The following is a 27,507-nucleotide window of genomic DNA, read 5'->3' on the forward strand; positions in this document are numbered from 1 at the left end:
TGCGCATGAGAAAGTAATCAGCAACCAAGTCGCCAAGATAAATGCTATCAGAAAGTGAGTTCCTGCCTTTTTTGAATTATTTACTGAAGTAGACTTCACAAACACACTCGCTGACAAAGTAAACCGCGCAAAATGAAATTTTACTTGGTAAACTGCCTGTTTTAGAAGTCAGTTTTAGTCGAAATATCTTCGGCTGTTGCGTTTTATTTTTATATCAATCAGGGCATAATCATGAGAATTTTAAAAATTCTATTTTGAGTTAACCGACAAGGTTAGTTAGAAGAAATTGGGATTGAATTTGGTCAGTTTTCCTTAGCTGTGTTTTGAGTTGCGCGTGATATGTGTTCAACTTGCTCATAAAGTTGTTAATTGCTCTCGAACGAAGTTTGAGACATTTATTGTAAACGCGCTGGTCTTTTTTTAAGCAAAATTTTTGCTTGAACATTTTTGCACTTTTGTCCTAGAACAATCTGTTATTTTTCAATGCCTTTTTGGATCTACTGTTTCGGCCCCCAGTGTTTTTATGACCCCCAGTTACAAATTATATGTTGTTATATAGCACGTTACTATGTAAGAAAATAGCACGTGCGCCTGGGGGAATTTCCTTTGCCGGGACGTCCTGGGACTTTCCTTTGCAGCTGCACTGATTTCCGCCTCTTTTAACAATGTCTTCTGGGTTACGGATCTGACTTCCTTTCGTAGGTTTGCGTAGTCAGTTAGAGTCCTTTCACTTTTTCTCTTCTAAGATATGCTCTTCTTTTCTTCCTTTTCTGTTGAACATGCTCTAATTCATTTTTTTGCAGCGAGTGTTTGGACTTGCCTCCCCGTTTCATTTTAGGAACGCAATTAACTACTGCCGAGTCAATATTGCGTTGTATATTTCTCCTGAGTAGATCAGGGTCATCTATATTGGGCCTTGTTCCATTGTCTGCTGAACTCATCGCGCAGGTAATTAATGACCGCCTTGTTTTCTATCCACTCCACCATGACATGTTCGTTAACAAAAATAAGTCAAGCAGGGATGATGTCAGTGTTAGAGGCTCTTGTAGGCCATGTGATTTGCTGTAGCAGGTAAATATATCGTATGGTCTCGAGCAAGTCCAATTCTTTGCTTTCCTCTGATCCCTTGCAGCTCATATTGCTCCAATCGATGTTCTGCATGTTGAAACCCCATCAACACTAGATTTCGTTCTGTGCCAACGGATTCATTGGATCGTTGAGGTTATCTTTGTTCTTTTTGGTCAATTTCCGACTTCTGTATAGAGAACAAATGTTGATCATTTTATTTTTTACTTTAATTCTTTAAGACTGGTTTTCCACATTTGAGTCCTCATCCATTGCATGGTACGCAAAATCGTTCTTCATGTAGAAAAACATTCCCCTTCGGAGTTTGCTATTTGGCAATTCGTTTTTTTAGGCTTCGATATAGGTTTAACTTGAGTCGCTTCAAGTTAGCAGTTGCGTCCTTCACTTTTTCCACATTTTTAAGTACTAACTCAGGTCCGTGGTGACTATCGAATGAAATAAGAAGTGGGCGTGGAGTGTATTCTTTTCCGATTGAGTTTCAGGTTTTCTGCCAATCCTCGTTACTTTGTTTAGCGCCTCCTTTGGCGCATCTATCTGTTCTTACAGTTTGGTTTTTAACTCCTTGTTCTCGCCTTCCTGCTCCTCTAATATGGTTATATTTTTGGTACTCAATAATGTTCATCTTCTGAGGTACTTTTTCTTCTTCGTTCTTCGCCTGCCTCGATCAATAATTACTATTTCCATGGTTTCACTTCTTGTCGTTGTAGTAGTAGCACGTCGTTGATTTTCTGCCTTTCACGTCACCCGACCAATCGGCATCACTTTCCTACACTAAATCATAACTAGCTTCTTTTGTGTAAGTAAGTTATAAAAATTTCGTTGTTGTCTATTTGCTGTTCTTTCTATAACTGCATAAAAAATTGAATGCCAACAGTTCTTATTTTTTTTCCTTCTATAGAAGCATTGGTAATATTAAACCTCTGGGATATTTTAGTTGACTCCTAATGGTTTTCATTACTTTGAAATTAATTGTTTTTTTTTTTAAATTCAGCGAATTTTCTAACTTTAAAGTTTCTGTTCTTTTTTGTCTAATTGTTACCAAGCTTTATTATGAAATGGTGAATAACCATTGTTTTTTGCTGCAGAATTACAAGTTAATTTGTTTGTTTTTAGTTTTATCTGACGCTATTTTGACTTTGATATTAAGTTTTGTTTTTTAAAATTGGACATAAGTTTTTTGATGTAATTAATGTTTGTTGTTGTTGTTGTTGTTGTTTGATTTAGCCGTTCGTCTTCTCTCGCTTTCTTAGTATTGGCATATCTGATCAATCTAATGCATCATTTTTTACTCCACTGAGTTATTTGCTTTGGAGGCTATCTTTTCGTTCATACACCAGTTTTTTTTGAAAAATACCTGTTTTTTTGTGTTTTTCTATCTGTTCCTCATTTGGTCACAATTATGCCAAAATCTTGGATGAGCGAGGTCGGAACCTTATGTGCGATCGCACATTACCGGGCCGCCTTGTTAATTATAGAATTTTTTGCGTATAATAAATCACAACCGAATGAACTAATTGGCCATGTGTTTGAGCTGAGACATGATATAATAGGTTGACGTGCATTAAACCACAAAGATTTGTCTGATGAATATACTCATTTTTCTTTAAAAAACATAGGGAATGTCGCTCGCACGAAACTTTCTTTAGCTTCGAAAAATTCAGTTTCCATTTTTATAGATTCTTGTTATTCCAATGCTTTAGGTAGCGAAACTTCCCCGTTCGTTTTTGAAATCTCTCTAACCCAAGAGAAAGTGCAAACTAAACGCCCGAATGTTTTCCATGACTCGATGTTGGGGTGGTTTTTAGTTCCACTTCCGATTGGTCTTCTAAGAGCGGATTGATTCTATTTGGGCCTGCCAGATTTTTTGTCCCAAGTTGCAATATATGTGTTATGAAGCACGTTAATATATGTAAAAACATGTCGTCTTGTGGATGGATGGTGATTTGATTCTGGGGATTAACAAAGGCTAAAAAGTCAGCCGTATATATACCCACTATCAGTGCGAGAAAGTCAAGATACAAAAGTAATCTAAGCACCATGATTTACAGTGGGGGCCGCAAGGGTTAACCAATATGGTTTGCTTCTGCAAATTTCCCACAAATCAGTCGCAGGGGGTACCATAGATGCTATCCATTTACAGTTTTCTAAGAATTCGTTTCCGTTTCCGATGGTATCATAATCATTCAATACATGCTGGGAAGATTTTACACCAAATAATCTCACTCTAATATTAGTTATCTAGATTCACCAATTTGAAAAGAATATTGATTTTCAGCACCTTTTCTTGATGTTTCATTTATATAAATTCTCTGATCAAAGTCAATTTGTTTTTATTCTTTCTGATCTGGTAAGTTTAACCTTCTTTCTAATTCTAACTAAGTTTAAGACTATAGTTTGATCGATATCCTAACACCCCCACTCAGACTTGTGCTGATTGTGTAGAGTCTGTTCCCATGAAAACTGTTCTGAATGCTTCCACCTTCTATACGGGTAGCAATTTTGTGAAGATGTCGGCTGCCATTTTGTCTGTAGGAACGTAATGAATTGAAATAGTCCCATCTTCCGTCGTGTCCCGAATGAAGTTAAATTTTGTCTCAATGTGTTTGCTTCTTTTGTGCATGACTGGATTTGACACAATTTAATACAACTCTGGTTGTCCTCTCCAATTGCTATGGGATGTTTCTGCTGGATGCCGAAATCCCTCAGAAGTTGTTTCGGATACAATGCTTATTGAACTGCTGCTGCCATGCCCTGATATTCTACTTCTGATGAAGAAAGAGCAACTGTGGCCTGCTTCCTGACACCGCAGCTGATTGCTGCGCCTCGTCCGTTGAGCTTGAAGTAGTAGCCCGTCGTTGATTTTCTGCCGTTCATGTCACCAGACCAATCTGCATCACTTTCCCACAGTAAATCATAACTAGCTTCTTTTGTGTAAGTAAGTTATAAAACTTTGAACCTTGAAGATATCGCAGAAGTCTTTTTCCGCACATCCAGTGTTGATTGGTAGGTGCATTCATGTGTCTGGACAAAATGTTGACTGTGAACATGATATCTGGCTTCGTCTGTTTGACCAGATACAGAAGTGGTCCAGCCCAGCTTCTGTAGATCTTCTGCTTCACTTCTTCGTCTCCGTTCTTTGCTGTCTGAAATTTCAAAATCAAATCAGCTGGAGTTCTTGAGGGTTTGCATTGATCCATTTGAAACCGCTCAAGCATTGTTTCTAAATAGCGTTCTTAGTCGACTGTGACTTTGCCCTCTTCTCGTCTGATTCTTAGACCCGGAAACCAGTGTAGTCTCCCTCTGTCTTCCATGAGAAAGGTTGCTTCTAGTGCTTTTTTGACATCAGAGATCACTGTCATGCTTCTTGATGCCACTATGATGTCGTCAACCCAGACCATGGTAAGGGTGCGAGCCTCTGTCTCTGCTCTTGCGAGCAAGCAAAGATAAATCCTGCTTTTGGTGAACTCTTGTCTCAGTAGAAATATTGCCAGTTCCTTAAACCAGTTGTTAGCCGCTTGTTTCAAACCATAAATTGATTTATTGAGTCGGTGTACTATACTTCTCTCCATCGGATCCTTGTTTTAAAAACTCCTGTGGCTGTTCCAGATACACTTCTTCCTCTATTGGTGAGTGCAGGAAAGCCGTCTTGACAACAAACTGGTGCATCACATGGCCCTGCTTCGCTGATGGTTGTAGTAGAATCCTGAATGTCTCTGGCTTACAAGTAGGCGCGAAATTCTCAAAGTAGTCCAGTCCTTGCACCTGTTTGAAACCTTTTGCCACACAGCGTGCTTTGTATTTGTCCACTTGACCACTGGATCCCCATTCCACTTTGTAGACCCATTTGTCCGGTATGACGTCCCTGTCTGAGGGTGGTGTCACTAGTTTCCAAGTCTCGTTGTCTTGGAGTGCCTTGACCTCATCCTTCATTTGCCGGTGCCACTGGTCCCAATCGTTACAATGCTTGGCTTCGTAGACTAATTTGGGTTCCACTAAGTCACCCTCAGTCACAACAAGATGGGTCCTGACTTCTCCAAAAAATTACGCAACATTCCTTGCTTTTGTCCCTCGTCTGGGTTCTTCCATGTCAGCTTGCTCCAGTACCTCTTCAAAGAAGCCAACTGTCTCTGACTGTGACAAGTCCTCCGTTTCACTGTCTTCCACTGACTCCGAGTCTCTGAGACTCCTTCTTATGGCAGTAGATTCTTCATCTAGTGCTGCTTCCTCAAAATCTGAGGCATCTCGTCTCAGTGTCGTTTCTTGAGTGTTCACGCTCTCTGCGTCATGCCACTCCTACTTTTGCAGTAAATGTGCCCTGCTCCTCTTTGTTGCCATCGTCTTGATGACCATCATCTGGGTGCCAGATACCCACTTGCTGTGACCCTTCTTCTAGTAGGTTGAGCGTCTCTGTGGTGACAAGGATTGAGCCCAGTTCGGACTCCTTGATGATAACATCTCGAACTGCCATAGCCTTGCGTGTGTTGGGTACGTACACCAAGTATCTGTTGTCTCCTTCAGTGTAACCCACAAACATTCCTTCCAGTGCCTTGGGTTCAAGTTTGCTGACTTCCCTGTCCCGCTTCCTCATGAAGACTTTGCAACCAAAAATAGATAGTATACTAATTGAAAGCTTGGGTCTTTTACCTGGCATCAACTCTGCTGGGAATTTTTCTTCTTCTCGTCTCACAACCAAGTTCCTGATTCTTGTTGCGTTGAGAATTGCTGCTCCTCACATCATCTTGGGAAAACCTGAGTCAATGAGCAAGCATCTTGCTATCTCCAGCAGTGTCTTGTTGGACCTCTCAGCTAACCCATTCTGTTGTGGCTTCTCTGGTATGGTTTTCTCCTTTATAATTCCTGCATCTACGCAGTACATCTTGAACTGCTCTGAGAGAAACTCCTTCGCATTGTCTTGTCTCAGCTTCTTGGGCGTCCCCAAACTGAGAACAAACTTCTTCAGGCTGGCCAGTGCTTCACTATTTGCCTTAAGCCAGACCACAAACAGGAATTTTTTGTACTGGTCTGCAAACAAAATGCAGAACCGGAATCCTGACAGTGACTCTACTCTGAAAGGTCCCATCACGTCTGTCAACACCCTCTCCAGATTCTCTTCTGCTTGTGTCTCTGCCACTCTTGGTACTGTAGTCCTTGTGATCTTTGCCAATGCGCACTTATTGCATACATCATCGAGTAACCCCACTATCTCTGGTGCATTCTTGACCACATCCGCTTGATTCAAATGACCCAATCGTCTGTGCCACTTCCTTGCATTGTCATGTTTCACTCTGATGGAACTCATCTTGAATTCTAGAACGCTGCAGTGTAAGTAAAACAAATTATTTTCTTGTGTTAGTTTTACCCGAGTTCCTTTCTGGAGTTTCATGAAGCTATTTTTTTTCTCGAATGTGAAGCTATGTCCCCACTCCGTGCACCTTGAGACTGATAAAAGGTTTGAAAAATAGTCCGGCACACACAAAATGTTTTTGAGTTTGCTTTAGAATTCTCCTTTGTTTGAGGATATGCTGATCCTCTCAGAGCCTCTGCCCACCACTCTGGAAGTTGGGATTTCTGACCACTGATTGAATGGGCGCAAAGTCCAGGAACGCATCGATGTTCGTCATTGTGTGATCTGTACAGCCACTGTCAACTAGCATGCCTGTTGTCTTCCACTGGGTAAGAGCTGCCCAGTATTCCTTTTCTGGTGAAGCCAATGTTGGACCCATTGCCACTGACACGTGTTTGCCTCCCTCTCTTTGTCACTTGCAAGCTCTGTCTAGGTGACCTTTCACACCACACTTGCTGCATTGTGCTGTCTCCTTCCTCCTACAGTCCTTGGCAAAGTGTCCAGGGATCCCACACACCAAGCAGTTTCCTTTCTTGTGTCCCTTCTTGAAGTCACGCTTCACTGCCAGTGCCACTGAACCACTTTGTCCCTTGCGCCTCTGTGCTGTGCTCTCCTGGAAGTTCTGCTACCTTTTCCTCAACTCTGTGAAGTTCGTTGCCGGTTTAAAGGTTTCCTGTATAACAAAACTCTCATACCTCATTGGCAGACCATTGAGGAACAAGGCATTGAAGAGGGTCTCTGAGACTGCTTTCACTGCTTCTTGTAGCCTTGTGAGCAACTCCTGTCCTCTGGTGAAGAAGCTATCCAAATCCTCAGCATCCTCGAGTTGCAGTCGAGCAAGCTGTGCCACCAAAGTCACCACTCTCGGCGTCTCCACACTCTGAAATCTCTCTTACAAAAACTTCCAAGCCAATGCTCCATCTCCGATGCCGTCATCTCCCACACAGTCATGTCTCATCAGCATAAGGGTTTTTGCATCTAGAGTCAGTGCCAGATGGTACCACATATTGTCCCATTTCTCCTTGATGTCTGCAACTTCATTCTCGTATGCATCCTTCAGCACCTTTTGGTTCTTCTTTTCATCATTGCTCGCCCCCATTGGCTAGTGGTGCAGTCTAATTGGGTTCCTCCTCTGTCACAAGTAGTGATTTGTAGAGTCTGCATCCTCGCCACAAATCTTGTGCTCCAGATTGGAAATTCCTGTGCTTTTCTTGTGTAGCAGCTTCATTGTCTGCTGATCTATCGTAGTTTGAGCAGGCAAAACAGTTGTGAAAAGAAAAGGTACTAAGCAGAAAAAGATTATAACTGTCAACAACAAATTAGTTTCGGTTTAGAAATCAGTTTTTGACTTAGAAAGTTCCTGGGTCGATAAGCTGTTGGGTTATGGGTTTTCGCAAGCGGAATAAAAATTGTTTTAAATATGTAGAAAAATTCAAGTCTCGAAATGAGAGAATAACAAGAATGATATTTTACAGTAGAATTTAGGGATTTACAGGAGAGATCTGATTATTAGATAAAGAGGGTGATTTGATTTGGAGGATGAAAAAAGGCTGAAAAATCAGCTGTATATATAACCATTATCATTGCGAGAAGGTCAAGATACAAAACTAATCTTAGCACCATAATTTACAGTGGGGGTCGCAAGAGTTACCCAATACGGTTTGCTTCTGCAAATTTCCCAGAAATTAGTCGCAGGGGTACCATAGATGGTATCCATTTACACTTTTCTAAGAATTCGTTCATATTTCCGGTGGTAATCATAATCATTCAATACATGCTGGGAAGATTTTACACCAAATAATCTTACTCTAATATTAGTTATCTAGATTCACCAATTTGAAAGGAATATTGATTTTAAGCACATTTTCTTGACGTTTTATTTATATATATTCTCTGATCAAAGTCAATTTGATTTTGTCTTTCTAATCTGGTAAGTTGAACCTTCTTTCTAACTCTAACTATGTTAAAGACTTTAGTTTGATCGATATTCTAACATTTTAAATTTATCTTAATTTTAAAAAAGTGAAGATTTTTTTTACTTGTCAGGTAGTTTTACGACACAATTTATTTTTTAGATAAAATCGATTTAAAGTATTTGACAAGAGAGTAATTTTTGCTATATCTTCAATGTCTTTTTGTCAGTCTTTTCAAGATTCCGGGAGAACAAAGATAAAAACATTATTTATTTCCATTCGTTTCAATGACAAAAGTAAAAAATTAATTCTTTTAAAAATTTTCTTAAGCTACTGTGCTGTTCCATTCATGCTGAGCCATTCATATCTGCTTAAATCATTTTCAAGCAAAAAAATCAGTTAAATTTGTTTAGAGCACGATTTTAGTGAATGAGCTTCTTATGGAACAAAGTACAATATTTACTCAAGAACGCAATTTTGCTATTTTTTGTGTGGGCTCCAATTGTTGCGAAACATATGACAAACAGACGGAATGAACCCAAAAACTTAAAGACAAATAGTTCAACCAAACCAGTTGTATCGAGCAAAAAAATACTGTTCGTTAACACAACCCTAAATCTTAAGCAGGCACTCATGTAGTTAAACCAGCTGTAGTCATTGAAACATTTCTACTTTTGTTTAAAAAATATTTTGAACATTTAAACAAAGAATAAATGAACAATCTTGTTTTGAAGCTGATAAACAGACTTGTTCGAAAAATGATCAACTATTATGTACCACATTTCAACCAAAAATTCGAATTGAATATAGAACAAGAAAGAATTAAAGTTCTCAAAACCAGTCAAATTTATAAAATTTTGGTCAGGAAATGATGAAGAGTCCAGAAATTGTGGTGTTGCACAGATCATTTCAAACCTCTTTCAGGATTTATAGATAGAAATATCTGAGATTCTCAATGAGTAGGCTTTGTTGTTTAAAAAATTGATAAATGGACTTATAGGCTGGATAATTCCTTGGCAAAAAAGACAGTAAAGGCGACATTTTTTTCGAAATCAGCTACAAAAAACGTGTCCAAGGTTGAGGAGTCGAACAAAGGCCAAGACAGCTGCAACTAAAGGCCGAGCCACTGCTTGTAATTAACCACTGGTTATAGCGTCTAGCAGGTAAAAACACATTGACGTGTGTCCTTATAACTGAATGGCTTGATCCATTAATGGACGGTGGAACTGAGGAGAGTAGTCTTTTTAAACCTTAAAATGAGTTCGTTTGTTAAAAATATGTTAGCAAATAATCGCTTTTGTTGTATTACAGTTATCTATGCATGATTGAAACTTTATTTTGCATTTAAAAAAGTGGAAAATTTCTGCTTCTTTACGCATCTTATCGAACCAAGAATTTAATATCAAGCTTGAAATTGTTGATTTCTTTTTTCATTTTCAAACATGTAAATTAATAATATAACCAAAAGGTTAAAGTTTACATGCCTTCAGAATAATCAGGAATTTAACTGTATACACTTAGTTACTCAAATTTTAGTTCAAAGTTTTTGTAAGGGGGTGCTTCTCTACGTTCTTTCCTCAATTACGCAAATTTTCAAATCGCTGCAAATTGATCCCTCATCACAATCGGAGTCTTCCATGCATCCAAACTGTCGCTTGATTGCAGCTCCTCGACGTCTTACGCAAATTTTCGTTGAGTTGCAAGACTTCCCGGGCTTACAATCTTCATCTGTCATACAACTTGTCATCCCTGTTGCTTCTATAGAGGTCAGAAGGACAATGGCCATGCATATAATTTCAACTGCGAATTTTGAAACCATTTTCAATTCCTGATTTGAAGAAACGACGTCACCGTGTTAATTTTAACTCACGTGAATAGCACGTGCTAAATTAAGAAAGCAAACATTTCTGTCATAGGTTGATTGCAAAAAACACTGGTATCAGTTTAATTTTGAGTGAGGAAAACCTTGAAGCAGGGATAATGTCGAAACAACCAATATCAAACAAAATCACGTTAGTTCTTCATTTTCATTACTAAAAAGCCTGGCCTAATCTATTGCATTTTATTCTGTTCTCATAGTTGAACCGTTTGGAAGTTGTGCGTTTCCTGTATTTTAGCCGAAGAAACTCAGCATCCTGGGCGTAACGACTTTCTGTCTTTTTGAAATCAAGCAAAATTGCTGCTCGTTAGAATTTGAACAAAATAATAATTCTTTTCTATGTAACCCAGCATTTCAAACATCATCATTACCTAGAATTGATTTCAATTGCGATAATCCGCACAATTTAACGTCACTTTGGTGGTGAACATAAGTAATATCTATTGGTTCGCGATTTTACTTAGTTTGTTTATTCCAAAAAAGTGTAATATTTAGGGAAAATATTTCGATCGGACGTTCAGCAATTGCTCACAATGGCTTTTGAAATCAACAAGAACAGGTCTGTCTTCAAACAAGGTTATCAGCCTTCTCAGGATGAAATTATACAAATCTGTCAAATTGATTACTTGATATTTTTCAATGAGCTAATCAAATTTTAAACCAAGATTATTTAATAATGGAAACCAAGGAAAAAAAATCAAGGTTCTATCTAGCTAAAAATCAAATTTTAATATAATTACAAAACAAAATTTTTCCAACATTAAAAAAATTGCATCAAAACTGTCTGGCAACTATACTCATTTTGGTTAATCCTAAAAGAAAAAGGAATTAATGAAGAGCCATTTTTGGCCATGTGAATAGTGTAATTTCTGATACGCTTTTCGATGTTTGTCTATTTTCTAATTTCAAATCTGCTGTTTTCAGAGAGTTGGTGCCCGTTGCTGCCATTCGTTGCCAATCCTTGAATCAAGACATCACCTTAATGGTCTTCAGTCCAGCATGTTGTCTTTACAGTTATTGCGAGGCTGAGTTGACTGGGTAGTGTGGTCTTGGAGGCAGTACAATACATTTTTAATTTGAGAGGAAAGATATCGGAACTGTCTTTATGGTTTTGTTAATATCAGTTCGCAAAAAAACAACAATAATTTGCATGAAGGAGGGACATAGCCGAATTTCGGGTCAGCTCATATATATCCACTCCTCATAAAGTAATCGTCTATTTAAAGTTTTTCAAGAAACGAAGTTTATAGGGTGTCCGGCGAGAAAAATGTGTTCAGTTTGTGCTCAGCTCTAAATTTACCAAGCTCAATGGATTTTGTTGTCAGTTGTTTGCAGAAGAATCTATCATAAGAAATGGCGCTCATTTGTACCATGACACTGATGACCAGCTTTTATTTCCAGATTTTGAACCTAGTAGTTGAATTCCCTCTCAGCTTCTAGAATTCGGGAGCTTTCTGAGGAATATTATGCCTTTATTTTGTTGCTCAAATTGTTTTCCTCAGAAGCAATTAATTGAGTGGGATTAATATTTCCGATTTCTTTGACAGAAGATTGGTGATTTGCTGATTGTAAACTCTACTAGCTGTTCAGACGGCGGAGTCAGAAAACCTTACTCAGTTTTCATTTTTTGACGAAAGTTTTAACATTCTTCATAATTGGATGCTTCGTTAGTAGTGTTTTTTGAAAGTTTTCTTGATTCGGTTAGCAAGCGCAACGGTAAGAGCGCAGAATTAGGCTTTTTGTGTTGAGGTCTCCGGAAGCTTGAAAGGTTGATATACTCAAATGGAGTCAGGGTGTAAAGATATACAGAGAAAGATACTGAGCCATATCTATGGTATCTGGGACAAAAATATCTCCCATAGAGCAAGTTCTGCTTTCAGTTTTACTCCATCCAATGATTTATGGAGGCTAGAAATATTGGATAACTGTAGTGCTAGGTATCAAAGGTTGCAGAGCCGAATGAAAATAAAAATTCGCCGGACAGGTCTTGAGTTAAAATCCAAAGGATTGAATTAATTGAGAACTTGAGCCTCAACACTTTTCTAACAGGGTCAGAAATTATCAATCAACAATGCATATGCCTTTAAAAATGTAAAAAAATCTAAAAACGTATTTAAAAAAATTCTCTCTTCTAAACACAAGTTTCGTACGAATCATCGGCAAAAACAAGACTAAATAGAATATAACACATCATATAATATACACATGTGTGTATCCATTATACACACATAATACAAAACAAATCAATAAGAGACAAAATAAAAAGAGCAACAAGAATTTGACAAAAAGTCAAAAACTTTTGTTGAAAAATAGTGGCCTTAAAGCAATTAAAACAAACAATTATTCAAAAAATTACTGAACACAGCATAGCTTAAATCTTAAGAGTAACAAAACCGTTCACCATAAAGGGTGGAAAAAATAAGTAAAGCATCAGAAATTCACCAAAACATCTAAAAGACAATTGGTATCTAAATCATCGCAAAACTCAAAAACCAACAGCCAAAAATCAGCATAAATACGAAACTGAACTGGAGTGACTAATAAAAATTTATAATTGGAAATTAGGGACCAGACCACAAGTTAAGCCACGAAAACGGCACAACTCAAAAACTCATATTTCTTGAAATTAAATAGTGTTGAAGTCTTGAAAACCGTTCTCATATTTGAGTTGATTTACTTTTTCCACAATAGCAATGCATGAGACGTTTCATTAATGGGAATATTTGGTGGGACATGTAAGAAAACAAATTTTGAAGACGAGTAAGGTAAAAGTTATGAAAACAACTAGTTGAAAACGCGAACCAATATTTGTGTTTTTTAAGTCGTTAGCAACCAATGAGCCCCGCACTGACTGATAAAATAGAGAATACGCACACGCTAAGTTAACAATTTTGCTGTTTTTTGTCAACAAAAAGTTTTATAGTCAAAGAAACACTTAGCTATGAGTAGAATGAATAATTTGATTCCATTGTGCCTCAAAATAAACATTGGGAGCTGCCAACATTTACAGTCAGAGGTAGCAAAACCGAAAAAAATAAGAAATATGGGCAAACAATCAAAGTTTGCAAACGTTTTCTAACTATGAATGGTTTTACGCTTATCAAAATCACTAGCGGTCGGTTCGGGGGTCAATTGCACATACTCGCAATTAAAACAACTCCCGTGTTTCCAAAATTAGATCTGAAATATAATTTGATTCCTCAATGAAATTGAAAAGTCTGAATCTTTTGACTGATATCAAAAGAAGACAACGCACCAGCGCTATCCAAATCTTTCGATTGTGATAACAGGCAAACAATTAATCAGTTTCCGGGTCCTTGCTAAAAATTTTTCTTTTTCCTTCCATTAAAATTCTTTTTTGCGGTGGTTTTTTTTAATAAGTAATTGAAAGTTAATTGCGTCGCTTCTATCTTCATTGCTGCTTGCGGTCTCGGAATACCGTCCTCTATCTCTTCTAGTGTCACTGAGTAAAATTTCGAAAACTTTCTAACGATGAGTTTGCTTTCATTTTTGGAGAACGTAACGTACAAAAAACGTTTTGATTTCAAGTCATAAACTTCCATCATTGAAGCACTCGTCGAACTGACAGAGACTGTAGCACACACTGGAGTCGAATCAAATGTATAATCAATGATACTGGAACTGAAAAAAGCGTTTGCGAACAATACCGCCTAATATTAAGACTCGATTAGTTAGGCAGTTTAGGGGATCCGCTATTACTCATGCATTTTTTTGGAAAACAGGTGCCAACTTGCCGATATTGACAGCGGAAAATCATCCCATGAGTAAAAACCATTGCGGAGTTCCTTAATGCTTTTGTTTTAGTGAACCATTCACCCAAATTCTGTAAGGTACTTGATCTCTATGTTGTCGCTGGCGACACAAATACATTTTACTACGGGAAACCAAGATCATGGTCAAACAAAGCTAGATCTGCATAACAAACCATTCTGGCTGAGCGCTTTTTTGTTTTTCAAACAATCCTTTTTCCTATTTCATTTGCGGTGCTGCTATACCAACATATTAATCTTTAAAACACTGGGGGGTTGGAATTGATAGTATGATCAGATATGATATCATTATTATATATTTAGTCAGAAATTTATCAAAATATGCCTCCGTTGTTGCTCGTCGTTTTCTCTGTTTTGAACATACAGAAAATCAAGTACAACAAATTTTGATTCAAAATAAACTGAATATTGTTGCATCATCTTTCCTTTAAAAGTAATATCATCAAAATGTTTGAAAACCAAGTCTAACGATTCTTCGACTCTTTTTTCATTATCAATAAACCTGAACTTATTTAGCCGTCATAACCCAACAACATGTTTTTAGTTAGAAAAGCTGAGTTAATGAGAATTTGTGCTGTCCTGTTTGTTTGACTTAGCGCTGTCCGCCTGAAAAAATCACTGACAAAAAAACTCCTGCCATATTTGGTTATAAACCTGCTGAGTTGCTGGGTAACTGTAGTAGATCCTGTTGAGTAAATAACTATGATGACTGAACCTGAGTACAAAGCGTTTCTATTTCACAGCAGAAAAAATCAAATGGTGAATCAATTTGTTTTTTCTTTCGTCCTCACAAATCTTTTGCGATCGGACCTTCCTGTAGTAAGCAATAAAATACCTCAGAAAAATATTCTTGCGCAATAAATATAATGCAAAATTTTTCATCTTTCTTCAAACATTGCATCTGAAAATAAAAAATCTACATCTTTTTCTTGGAATGGAACCAACTTGATTGATGCGTGGCGTGTCCGACTTCGAAGCGTTAGAATTGAAACGGTCCCCCTCCTCATCTTTCTGAAGCTTTAATAAGAAGCGATCAGAAAGTTTTTATAAGCATAATGCATTTTGCTAACTGCTCGGTGGCCTGACCTGACGGTTTATTCCCCAGTTTATGAAATATCTGTTCTGTATTTTAAAGCAATCGCAGGATTAAAGCTCTTGATAAATTTTTTGAAACCAGTGAACCGACAATCAGACAAAAAATATCTGAAACTTTGAAACCCCTTTTTTGGAATGAAATTGATTGAAATAATTGAAAATGAAGACAGTCTTTTTCCAATGCTTATAAGTAATGCAATAGACAGATTTGTCTCAAATGTGCGAGCTCAAATATAATCATTGACGTATGACGTACTCTTCTCTGACACCAAATAGATACTCGTCAAGCAAAAGAAGTCATAATTTAACATATGGTACTTGCATGATTTCAACCTGGCAGTTAACTTAAAATACTGTACTAAAAGATTTAAACAAGTTTAGCTTTGCGATATGAAATTGGGTTAAAGAAATTGAATTAGGCTCGAAAAACTAACAGTTGTAGCAACCAATATGTTGCGTTATCAAGTTTCGTACCAAAATGGAGATTAGTAAAAGTCAGAAAGCTTGATAAACTAAAGGTGCATTACTGTTTTTAACCGCTCCAAAAAATTCCAGAATGCCGAAATTGCTCTTTTGTTCTCAGAACAAGCTCTTGTTTCTCTTTGAAAATGATTTGATGGAGAAGCACATGCTCGTTTCAAAAACCATGATTGAAATGGTTAACAAATGCAAATGTGATTGAAAAAGTTTTTCTTTTAGGCAGTGTTGCCTTATTCAGAGATAAGATTTGTTGTCTCAACCGCTTGCTGCCTGCTCGCTTTTTTTGATTCAGCAGTGAGCTCTTGTTTATATTTGAACTTGTTTAAATGGAGAAAAAAATGGTGGTTTAAAAATCAGGACTGAATAGATTAAAACTTGTAAATCTGAATGAAAAAGCTTGTCTTTCAAGCAGCGTTGCCCTACTCGAAGATAAGACTTGTTGTCTCATCCGCTTGTTGTTGGCTGATTAAAAAGGTTTCTGGTTTCAGGGCAAAAAATGCATCCAAATGGCTCATCAACTTTCCTCTTTCTTAGATTCAGCAGTGTGAGCACGCGGCTCTCTAGTTCACATCTCGGGTGAAACGTTTTGGAATTTATTAGTTATTTGTAGTGGTAGAAGATACTTTCAGATGAGTTACCGAAAGTTACGAATTTAGTTTTCTTTGGGATCAAACGTTTTAACAGCTACTATGTTTGTTTCCCAAAAGTTGAAAATGAACACCTTGGAAGAACCAATATTTCGATTTTCCGAAACCACAACTTTGCCATGGTGTCACCGTCTGTGAAACTCATTAATGCATAGGTAGTAAAATACTCATTCAGACGGGTTGCACGGTCTTCGGTATCTCAGGAGCGCCGGGAGATTCACTCTCCCCATGAATCTCAATTAAGTGATTAAGTAATAGTTTGCCTCGGTGCTAGAACGGAACCATCTCTACAGAACGCAAAACAAAAAACTCGATTCGCGTACATTCGTACAATTGAAAACAAGTAAACTTTGTTCGTGAACCATACGACACTAGACCTGCTTGGCTTTCATCGCTTGGGGAGTTAATTGGTCATAAAACTGGGCACAGCAACTGCAGACGCCAACGAACTAACATCATCAAGGAGGTATAGAAAATTAATCGAAAGTGGTTATGTATTCTAGCCCATAGCTTATGAGGTGCAAGAAGCTGCCAGTCAATCCCACAAATTGTTTTCAATTATCTGTTATGTAAACATCCAGCATCTTTAAATTCAGTGCACGCATCAAAATTTTAATTTTTTTCGAGCTTTTGGCTATTTTGTTTGCTCTTACTGAACTTTAGTTGTTTTCCTCAATCTTAGTTTTTTTCTTTCTGGGGTTTTGAATATTTAGCTGCTGTTTTTACTTAGTGATATAGACTTTTTCCATTTTCTGTAGTTTTTTAACACTGCGACTTGCTTCAAGTATGTTTAAAATAATTCGCTGTAACACAATAACCAATGAGATATAGTCCTACCGGAAAATGTTTCCTTTGAAGCACATAAAATCTACAGGTAATATGTCGGCTGATTTGGGCAACATGGCGGAATTGCATACATAACATGCAAACTTCTTTATTAAAATAACCGTCAAACTAACGGAGAATGTAAGAAAAACTGGCGTCAAAGCACGAGTATACTCAATACTAATGGAAATGAAAAAAGAGTTTAAAATTAAACATTACCGACTATTATTAAGACTCGAATAGCGTGGTAATTAAAAGGATCCGCTAGCACTCGTGCAATTGCTGTTGGAAAACACTTTTCAACTTGCCAAAATTGACAACAGAAAATCATTCATGATTGAAAACATTTTTGGAGGCCCGCAAGCATCCAATTTTGGACCGTTGATGTTTTCGTTTGTGAAAAAGCGATTCACCTAAAGTCTGTAAGTTAATTGATCCTTTTGTTGTTGCTCGTGACAAAAATTTTTTCTACTTCAATTGAATTCAAGATCATGGTCAAACCACTTGATCAGCAAAAATTATCACACTGGCTGATTATTTGTTTTGTGCAATCCCTTTTTCATTTTGTTTGTGTTTCTGATATATCAACATAATAATCTTCAGAACACTCGTTTGTCGAAGTTGTTAGTTTCTTCAGGTATGAGAGCTCTGTTAAATATTTTGTCAAAGATTTATTAAAACGTGTATCTCTGACATTGTGACTCTGTCATTGTGTCTATTCTGAATTTACAGAAAAGCAGTTTTGTAGTTTGGTAAAACAATCAGAAAACTTGATAAACTACAGGCGCAATTTTGTTTCTCTCTGCCTCATAATTTTGTTTCTGTCTGCCCAAAGTTCACTTTTTTCTCAGAAAAAGCTCTGGTTAATATTTAAACATGATTTATTGGAGAAAAAAATGGTTGTTTAAAAATCAGGTTTGAAAAAAATAAGAAATGTAAATCTGAAAAAAAGCTTGTTTTTCAAGCAGCGTGGCCCTACTCAAAGATAAAACTTGTTGTCTCATCCGCTTATTGTTAGTTGATTACAAAGGCTTTTGATTTCAGAGCAGAAAAAATGCATCTTTATGACTAATCTTCTTCCGCTTTTTAGATTCAGCAGTGTCAGCAAACTTGTCTTTAGTTCACATCCCCGGTGACATGTTTTGAAATTTTTTTCAAACGTGGTTTTGACTAGCGGTAGCAAATTCTGTCAGATGAGTAACCAAAAAATGAATTCAGTTTGTGATCAAACGTTTTATCAGCTATTAAGAAGTGTTTGTTTCGCAATAGTTAAAATTCAATAACTTGAAAGAACCAATATTTAAATTTTCGGAAACATTAAGTAAAAACTTTTTGCCAGGGTGCCACGGTCTGTCAATTTCATTAATGCATAGGTAGTAAAATCCTCATTTGGTTGGGTTGCATGGTCTTTTGTATCTCAAGAGCCCTGGATGATTCTCTCCCCCATTAACGTCAATCAAGTTATTAAGTAATAGTTTGCCTCGGTGCCAGAACGGACAACAAAAACCTCGATTCGCATACATTCGTACAATTGGAAACAAATTATCGGCAATGTAAACATTGAGTATCCTTAATGTCAAAGCACGCATCAAAATTTTAATTCTTTTTTTTTGAGTTTTTGGATGTTTTGTTTGCTCTTACTGAACTTTAGTTGTTTTCCTCATTCTTTTTTCTTCTTTATGAGGTTTTGAGTATTTAGTTGCTGTTTTAATTTATTGATATAGAATTTGTCCAATTACTTTAGTTCTTTACGCTGCGACTTGCATAGAGTCAGACTCTTTTAAAATATTTCGCTGTAACACAATAATCAATGAGATATAGTCCTACCGGAAAATGTTTCCTTTGAAGCACATAAAATCTACAGGTAATATGTCGGCTGATTTGGGCAGCATTTTCTTATTTCCAAAATGATTTCAATATCATATATATTTTAACTCATTTCAAAGAGAAAAAATATCTAGCTTGGAAATTGTTTTGATCACTTGCGCATCAATTTAAAGTCAAACTGACGATGAACGCAAAGTTCGAAAACCTTCATTTCTACTAATCAAATTTATGTTTGTTTGACAATTCGCTTTTTTGCGGCCTTAACAAATGTCAATTATTTCTGCGCGCCCTTTGCGATCTCGACTGGATAATAACATTAACTGAAAGATGCTGCGTAAATTATGATTTGGTTTTAAAAATCTTTTGCGGTTTGATTATTTTTTAGAAGCATGAGCGCTGAGCCGGATGCAAGGTCAATTAAGGCTGTCAATGAAATTGTGAATGAAAAAATTAACAGTTTTAAATACTTGAAACCTCTATTTGTTTGCCCAATTGATAACTGCTCCAGGCCATGTCTTGGGTTGTTGACTTTGAAACATTATCTGCAAAATGTTCACAACAAGCGCCTTAGCCAGGTGAAACAGATTGAAGAAGACGGGGCGCCTCAGACGATTTGCATGAGAAAGTAATCATTAACCAAGTCGCCAAGATAAATGGTGAGTTGCTGCCTTTTTTGAATCATTTACTGAAGTAGACTTCACAAACACACTCGCTGACAAAGTAAACCGCGCAAAATGAAATTTTACTAGTTGACAAAAATTTGGCAGTTGCTTTGGATTTTTATATCATTCGATTCATAATCATCAGAAGAATAATATACCTATTTTTGATAAAATGACATAGTTACTGTTGACCAAAACTATTCAGCATAAAGGGGAAAAACAAAAAATTAAATCATGAATCAGAAATTCATCAAAAAACCTAGAAAACAATTGGAATCTAAAAAAACTCAAAAAAAAAACAACTGCTAAAAATCAGCTCAAGTATGAAAAAGAAAATGGAGTGTAACAGGCTGCTGCTTTTGAGGGCTTGTAAACACTTAGTGGGCCTTAATGAACATAAGAGTCTGGACAACAAGATAAGCAATAAAAACGGCAAAACACAAAAGATCACTAACATTTTTATGCAGCTAAATAGCGTCGGAGGCTTGAAAACTGTTCACATATTTGAGTTGATTTTATTATTTCTAATATGTATTCTAATATGTTTCGTTAATGGAACAATTTGGTGAGCAATTTATGAAAAAAAAATTGAATGCAATTAGTGAAAAAATCAGAAAAACCACTAGCTCCAAACACGATCCATTAATTGTGTTTTTAACGAAACATTAACCACCATTGAGAGCCGACCAAACTTTGAAAACCAACAGTACACTCACGCTAATTTGTTGTTGTTCGTTAATAAGAGGTTTTATAGTCAAAGAGATCGTTAGCTATGAGTAGAATGGACGATTTGATTCTATTGTGCCTCAAAACAAACCAGTGAGTGCTAGAAATAATTACAGTCAGTTGTTGCAAAACGATAAAATAAGAAAAACGGGTATATAAAATAGTCTTCGAAAATTAGCGGCCGGTTCAGGGTTCAATTGCAGATGCTCGCAATTAGAACATTAGTTGCTCTAACATTAGATTTGATCTTTGTTTTCATTTCTCATTGACCTTGAAAAGTCTGAATCTGTGCACTGAAATCAAAAAAAGTCAATGCACGAACGCTATCCAGTTCTTTGCATTGTGACAACAGTCAAACCAGTGCTTGGCTTCATTACTAATTTTTGCCCGGCCTTGTCCTTCCTTGGGAACCTAGCGATTAAAATGTACTTGCAATGGAGTGTAAAAATTTTGTGTCCCCAGCAACAACAAAATGATCTTAAAACAGTTCAAAATTTATTCCGTTGCTCCTCTCTGTAATGCTACTTGTGGTTTTGATATACCGTCCTCTATCTCTTCTATTGGCAAGGAGTGAAGAAGAATTTCAGAGATTGCGTTCATTTTTGGAGAACAGACCTTACAACAAACAGTTTGATTTAATGCTGCAAACTTACTCCACTAAAGTTTTTGTCAACCTGGCGGAGAATGTATGAAACACTGAAGTCTAAACACGAGTATACTCAATTGTCAATGAATTGAAAAAACAAGTTTGAAATCGAACAATCCCGCCTTATATTAAGACTCGAATAGTGTGGTAATTTAGCGGATCCGCTAGCACTCTTCCAATCATTGTTGAAAAACAATTTTCAACTTGCCAAAACCGACAACAGAAAATCAATCATGATTGAAAACATTTGCGGAGGTCCGCAAGCATCCATTTTTGGACCGTTGATGTTTTCGCTTGTGAAAAAGCGATTCACCTAAAGTCTGTAAGTTAATTGATCCTTTTGTTGTTGCTCGTGACAAAAAATTTTTCTACTCCAATTGAATTCAAGATCATGGTCAAACCACTTGATCAGCAATATTTACCAGACTGGCTGATTGTTTGTTTTATGCGATCTTTTTTTTCATTTTGTTTGCGTTGCTGATATATCAACATATTAATCTTCAAAACACTGTCTTGTCGAAGTTGATAGTATGTTCAGGTACTATATTTGACAGCCCTCTTAAATAACTAGTCAAAAATTTATTAAAACATATATATCTGACATTGTGACTCTGTCATGGTCTCTATTTTGAACTTACAGAAAAGCAGTTGTGCAGTTTTGTAAAACAATCAGAATACTTGATTCAGAGTCAGAAAACTTGATAAACAAGAGGCGAAATTTTGTTTCTGTCTGCCTCATATTTTTGTTTCTGTCTGCCCAAATTTCTCTTTTTTCTCAGAAAAAGCTCTAATTAATATTTGAACATAATTTATTGGAGAAAAAACTGGTTGCTTACTAATAAATGAATCTCTGATTGCTTGAATCTGTCATTGTCTCTATTTTGAACTTACTGAAAAGCAGTTTTGTTGTTTTGCAAAACAATCAGAAAACTTGATTCAGAGTCAGAAAACTTGATAAACTAGAGGCGCAATTTTGTTTCTGTCTGCCGAAATTTTGCTTTTTTTCTCAGAAAATGGACTAAAGCTCTGGTTTACATTTGAACATGATTTATTGGAGAAAAATGGTGGTTTAAAAATAAGGATTGAATAGGCTAACAATGCAAATTTGGATAAAAAAGCTTCTCTTTCAAGCAGCGTTGCCCTACTCAAAGACAAGATTTGTTGTCTCACCTGCTTGTTGTTGGCTGATTACAAAGGTTTTGCTTTCAGAGCAACAAAAATTTGTCCAAATGGTGAATCAACTATTAGATTTTTTAGATTCAGCAGTGTGAGCACACGCGTCTCTAGTTCAAATCTCCGGGCAAAAATGAAATTGAATTCCAAATGTGGTTTGGACTAGTGGTAGAAGATACTGTCAGATGAGTTACGGAAAGCGACAAACATGTTTTTTGGTGAGATCAAATGTTTTAACAGCTTCCAAGAAGTGTTTGCTTCCCAATAGTTAAAAAAAACCCTGAAAGAACATTGTTTCCGATGTTCCAAACCAACAACTAAAAACTTGTGCCAGGGTGCCACAGTCTGTAAAACTCATTACTGCGTAAGTAGTAATGTACTCATTCAGACGGTTGCATGGTTCTCAGTATTCCAGGAGCGCAGAGAGAATCTCTCTCCCCATTTATCTCATTCATTTGATTAACAAATAACAAATAATGTACATTTCTCCTCACAATATATAGGACTTGGTTCGCCTGACAAATTCTTGTGTCAACATGAGGTCTCCAAGAAAGATCTTTTTGCTCTCTAACACCAAGATCTTAGATAGCTTGTTTGCTATCGAGTTTCCCGTCAGGCAGCTTCATTTGATTCGAGACGCCTTGGAACGTTATCTGCTAACACTTTTCCATTGCAAGATCCATTTTATTTCTCTTTACCCATTTTTCTACCGCATGCAGGTTGTCCTGGAAATTCCAAAAAGTTTTTCCCAAGGACAATAACTTCAGATCGTCAGCAGAAAAAAAACTCTGCAAAGAAAAGTACATCGGGAAGATCATTTATAAAAATACAGAACAGCAGAGGACCCAAAAGAGTGCGGTACTCCACTTGTTACGTCTACTACTTCAGAGCATGCTTTGTCCACTTGCACAAAAGGTTTTCTATCCTTGAGATAGTCGAACAGAATTCCCAGAAGACCATTGCCGATGCCAATTAGGGCAATTTTCCTCAACAGCTCAAAATGAGGAATTTTGTCAAAGGCCTTGTCAAAGTCAGTACACAGAGCAAAAAATTTCAGCTTTGGTATACTTGTCGATAGCCTCATTTATCTGCTGCAGAAATTGAGCATATTAAACCAACCTGTTATTCGCTTGACATAACCATGCTGTTGCTGGCATGAGAATTTCACAAAATGCTTATACAGACTCGAACATATGCTTTTCTCGAGAACTTTGCTGACTGTACTCAGCAGCGAGACTGGTCTCTAATTGTCTACATTTTTTTGATCTCCCTTTTGTGAATTGGGCTTACACAAGCAGCCGTCCAGCATTTTGGAATTTTCTTGAGAGGTTTAATGTTTGTGAACATCAAATGCAATGCAGAACTAATGTTTCTAGCGGTTTGTTAGAAGAAAGACGATGGTATACCACCTGGGCCACTTGGAGATATCTGAGGACGATAAAAATTCACTGGTTTGCTTTTTCGAGATGCAAAAATTTGTCATTTTTGGGTTTTTTGTTCGACAATCTTCAATACTGAAATTTGATTTTGACGAAAAAACTGAATGGAAAAATTCATCCACTAAATTTGCTCTTCGGATTATATCAGAGAATTTTAAATTTCCCCTCGCCATCAATTTAGGAAGAGATGAGAACTTGTTCAAGCTTTTATTGTGCTTGAAAATGGAATGAGTGTTACGCGCTTGCATTAGCTTTGCTTTATAGTTTCTTTCGTCCTGCGCAGCAGAATCAATCACTTCATTTTCAAGTTTTAAGAAACGTTGTTTTCGGTAACTAGTGGGACGTCGAGTCAAAAGTTCTTTTTGAGTTTTCAATTTTTTCATAAGATATGAAGTAAACGCTGTGATACAGGGTGGAAGGGATTGTCGATGCTTTGTTTGTAGCGGTACAACAATGCTTTAGTCAAATGGATCCTTGGACAAAAAGTCATGCCGTATCCAAATCAACTGAGACTTCTTAACATACTACCACTACCAATGTTCATGCAACTAAATGACATTCTACTTTTATCGAAATTGACAGAAGACGATAGCTTTTTACCAATGCTGAAACAAAATTCAGAAAAAGGGAGAACAAATGAATTATTCAAGCTCCCGAAAACCAGAACTGAAAGGCTAGAAATGATTTCTTTTTCCGTACATGCAGACTAGCAAATCGAATAGAAAAATACATTGAATTTAATACGAAAAAGGCCTTAAAAATCGAGTTTTAAATTTCATTTGGAAGTTTGTAAACGAGCGATTCGACGAAAATAACATCTGTAGCTGGCATCTATGCTCTGACTGTCAGATCTGCAGAAATAATAGGACAATTTTCTAAGACGACGACTGGGACGAAAATCCCCTCAGTGAAAACTGTAAATCCCCAACAACAATAACAACAACAACAACAGCTTTGTATGTATGCATTTTTGTAAATATTTAACTTCAAAAATTTTTATTTCTGACGACGCAAGTTAGTGCGTAAACGTTTGTGTAATTTAACTCTTTTTAGCTTGAAATCGTTCATTATGTAAAAAAAAGCTTACCTCGTCCTTGGGTTCATGTTTGCCCTCAGTGTAGCCCATTATTTGGTGTCAGATCGGGTGCCATTCTAAAAGTAGGATTTTGGCCTTTGTCTCGTTTAGTGCAATGACTCTTGGCTTTTTTCCGATGATTCGATTCTCCTCTTGAGTTTGAACTTGTTTAACGTTTATTGTGTCAGTGTTACTGAACCAGAGGATAAGATTGGCATGGGTTGACTGCTTGGTATTACTCTGATGATTTGATTTCATTGAACGATGTGTATGAAGTTTCCGTTCTCTTTGGCAGTGAGGTTTCTTTTGCCTGTTGTTTAAGATTTCTTACCTCCTCGCGTCCTTCTAGTCTTCTGTCTGGGCTTAACCTGAGTCGCTTCAAACTAGCAATTGCGCCCTTCAGTTAATTGACATTTTTAAGTACTAACTTAGGTCCGTGGTGACTATCGAATGAAATTAGAAATTGGCATGGATGCTCTTTAGATTGATTTTCAGGTTTCTGTTCAATCCTCGTTACTTTGTCTAGCCCCTCCTTCGGCACCTCTATATGTTCTAGCAGTTTGATTTTTAACTAATTGCTCTCGCCATCCTGCTCCTCTCAGGTACTTGATATATTTTCGACTGCTTCGTGCTCAGTAATGTTCATCTTGTAACGTACCTTCTTCCTCTCTTCTTTGTTCTTCGCCTGCCTCAATAATTATCACTTTCGATTGTTTTTTTTTGTTTTTTTAGTCACCCACCCGGAGGAGGTGCACTCCTCATCTTCTGGATTATGTATGTCGGCTTCGGTGCGTTCATGAAGCAACGAAAGCCGTTCATAAGAGACTCCATTGGGTTACTGCTTTTATCTAAATCTTTCCGTTTTTCAGGGCTGGGTCGTGGGCTCGGTCGTTTTGTCTCCTTTAATCGTAGCTTTCAAATGCACTGCATAGTTTAGGCAGCACCATAATACAAAGGGTTGAGACATATAGTCATATACTGCTGCTGGCATCTTCAGGCAGTTCGTACAATAGTGGTCACCAACTGTCACATTCCAATACTCGGTCTTTCGGGTTCGTAAAGTCCTTTTTGCAATCAATACTTGTCCACGCATCTGGTTCACTGGAACAACAGGCGCTTGTCGCCATTCTAGCTTGCGCTATTGATACCTCGAAATGTTCCAAGACGTTGAAAGCTCAAAAACTACACGATGTACATTTGCTAGTAAATACAATACCTATGTATTTGTATCATTATTCACTCATTTATTCACTCATTATAATCATCCGCAGTAGAAAGCTAGAGCTTTCAATGGCATACACTTGTGGTTCCACTAGCGTTTCCACTCGCGTTTTCACGTTCCTTTACACTCGTGGATCTACTTGCGTTTCTACTCGCGGTTTCACTGGCGTTTGCACTCGTGGTTCCTGCAGACCTCACTCCCACAGATGCGGTTGTGCATCAATTTAAAGTCAACCTGACGATGAAGTTCTACAATTATAACGAATTGCAAAACCTCTACGTGGCCGTAACCTTTTTCCCCTCACGTGTTGATGCGTTTATTAGCTACGAATGAAATATCGGGGGAATATTCCGTTTTAATTCTCAGTTTATAACTTTTGTTTCTGCGCGCGTTCTCGACTAGATAATAATAATAAATAAATGAAGTTGTGTAAACTGTTTTGTTTAAAAAAAGGTTTTTTGTTTTTGCGGATTTGATTTTTTCTTTTTCAGAAGTATGAACGCTGAGCCGGATGCAAGCTCAGGTAATGTTATCAATGAAATTGTAGATGAAATAATTAACAGTTTTAAATCCTTGAAGCCTCCTTTTATTTGCCCAATTGATAACTGCTCCAAGCCATGTCTTGGGTTGATGAGTTTGAAACATCATCTGCTGAAAGTTCACAAAGAGCGCCTTAGCCAGGACAAACAGAGTGAAGAGGATGGGGGCGCGTCAGACGATGCGCATGAGAAAGTAATCAGCAACCAAGTCGCCAAGATAAATGCTATCAGAAAGTGAGTTCCTGCCTTTTTTGAATCATTTACTGAAGTAGACTTCACAAACACACTCGCTGACAAAGTAAACCGCGCAAAATGAAATTTTACTCGGTAAACTGCCTGTTTTAGAAGTCAGTTTTAGTCGACATATCTTTGGCTGTTGCGTTTTATTTTTATATCAATCGGCGCATAATCATGAGAAATTTAATAGATATATTTTGAGTAAATCGACAAGGTTACTTACAGAGGAAATTGGGATTGAATTTGGCCAGTTTTCCATAAGCAGCTGTATTTTGAGTTGCGCGTGAAATGTGTTCAACTTGCTCATAAAGTTGTTAATTGTTCTCGAACGAAGTTTGAGACATTTATTGTAAACGCGCTGATCTTTTTTTATAGCACGTTACTATGTAAGAAAATAGCACGTGCGCCTGGGGGCCATAAAAGCTTAATGAACACTAAGCTGGGGGGGGGGGGTGAAACAGAATAGATCCGCCTTTTTAAGCTTCACTCTTCATTTTGAGTGATTGCAATTGCTCTCGTTCAGAAATAAAGTTTTTGGCTATTATAAAAGTGATTGGTAGCGGTTGAATAACAACAGGGTTGTAGCTAAGCGCTAAAGATGTCTGACTGCTCTCCTCGAAGTCGCGGGTTCGAACCCCTATCAGGTCCGAGTTTTTCTAAGCTACACTCCTATATTTAATTGCACCCTGTCTTTCGTTCGAGAGCAATTAATCCGACGTTAGTCGGTTTATGTTTGGTTGAATTCACAATCCAAAGTCTTGCCTAAAATTGAAGAGGTATGAGCAAGTGGAACAGATTCCACGTGGGAATCAAAATGCAGCTGCCTAGGGAAAACTGGCCAACTTCTATCTGAAGTTCCTCTCTAAGGAAGCTAGGCAGTTTATCCAAAAATACTTCTTTC

General features: G+C 37.2%; 2 protein-coding genes and 1 long non-coding RNA gene across 3 annotated transcripts in view; 2 read left to right on the forward strand and 1 right to left on the reverse strand.

Moving 5' to 3' along the window:
* LOC142341466 (bromodomain-containing protein 1-like) overlaps positions 1-27,507 on the reverse strand; it is a 284,999-nt gene that overhangs the window by 63,882 nt on the left and 193,610 nt on the right. The window lies entirely within an intron of this gene.
* Positions 10,163-11,895, forward strand: LOC142340742 (uncharacterized). Its single transcript, XR_012759081.1, has 4 exons — positions 10,163-10,355; positions 10,461-10,528; positions 10,718-10,798; positions 11,147-11,895. It is a non-coding gene; the product is annotated as an uncharacterized LOC142340742 (long non-coding RNA).
* LOC142340672 (bromodomain-containing protein 1-like) overlaps positions 19,277-27,507 on the forward strand; it is a 78,093-nt gene continuing 69,862 nt past the window's right edge. The window contains exons 1-2 of the mRNA XM_075391363.1: positions 19,277-19,512; positions 26,322-26,603. Of these exons, the coding sequence (XP_075247478.1) occupies positions 19,277-19,512; positions 26,322-26,603 (518 nt within the window). The remainder of the gene's footprint in view (positions 19,513-26,321; positions 26,604-27,507) is intronic.

This window comes from Convolutriloba macropyga, chromosome 6 (genome assembly GCF_964194025.1).
Source record: "Convolutriloba macropyga chromosome 6, txConMacr16.3, whole genome shotgun sequence".
Classification (NCBI taxonomy): Eukaryota; Metazoa; Xenacoelomorpha; order Acoela; family Convolutidae; genus Convolutriloba; species Convolutriloba macropyga.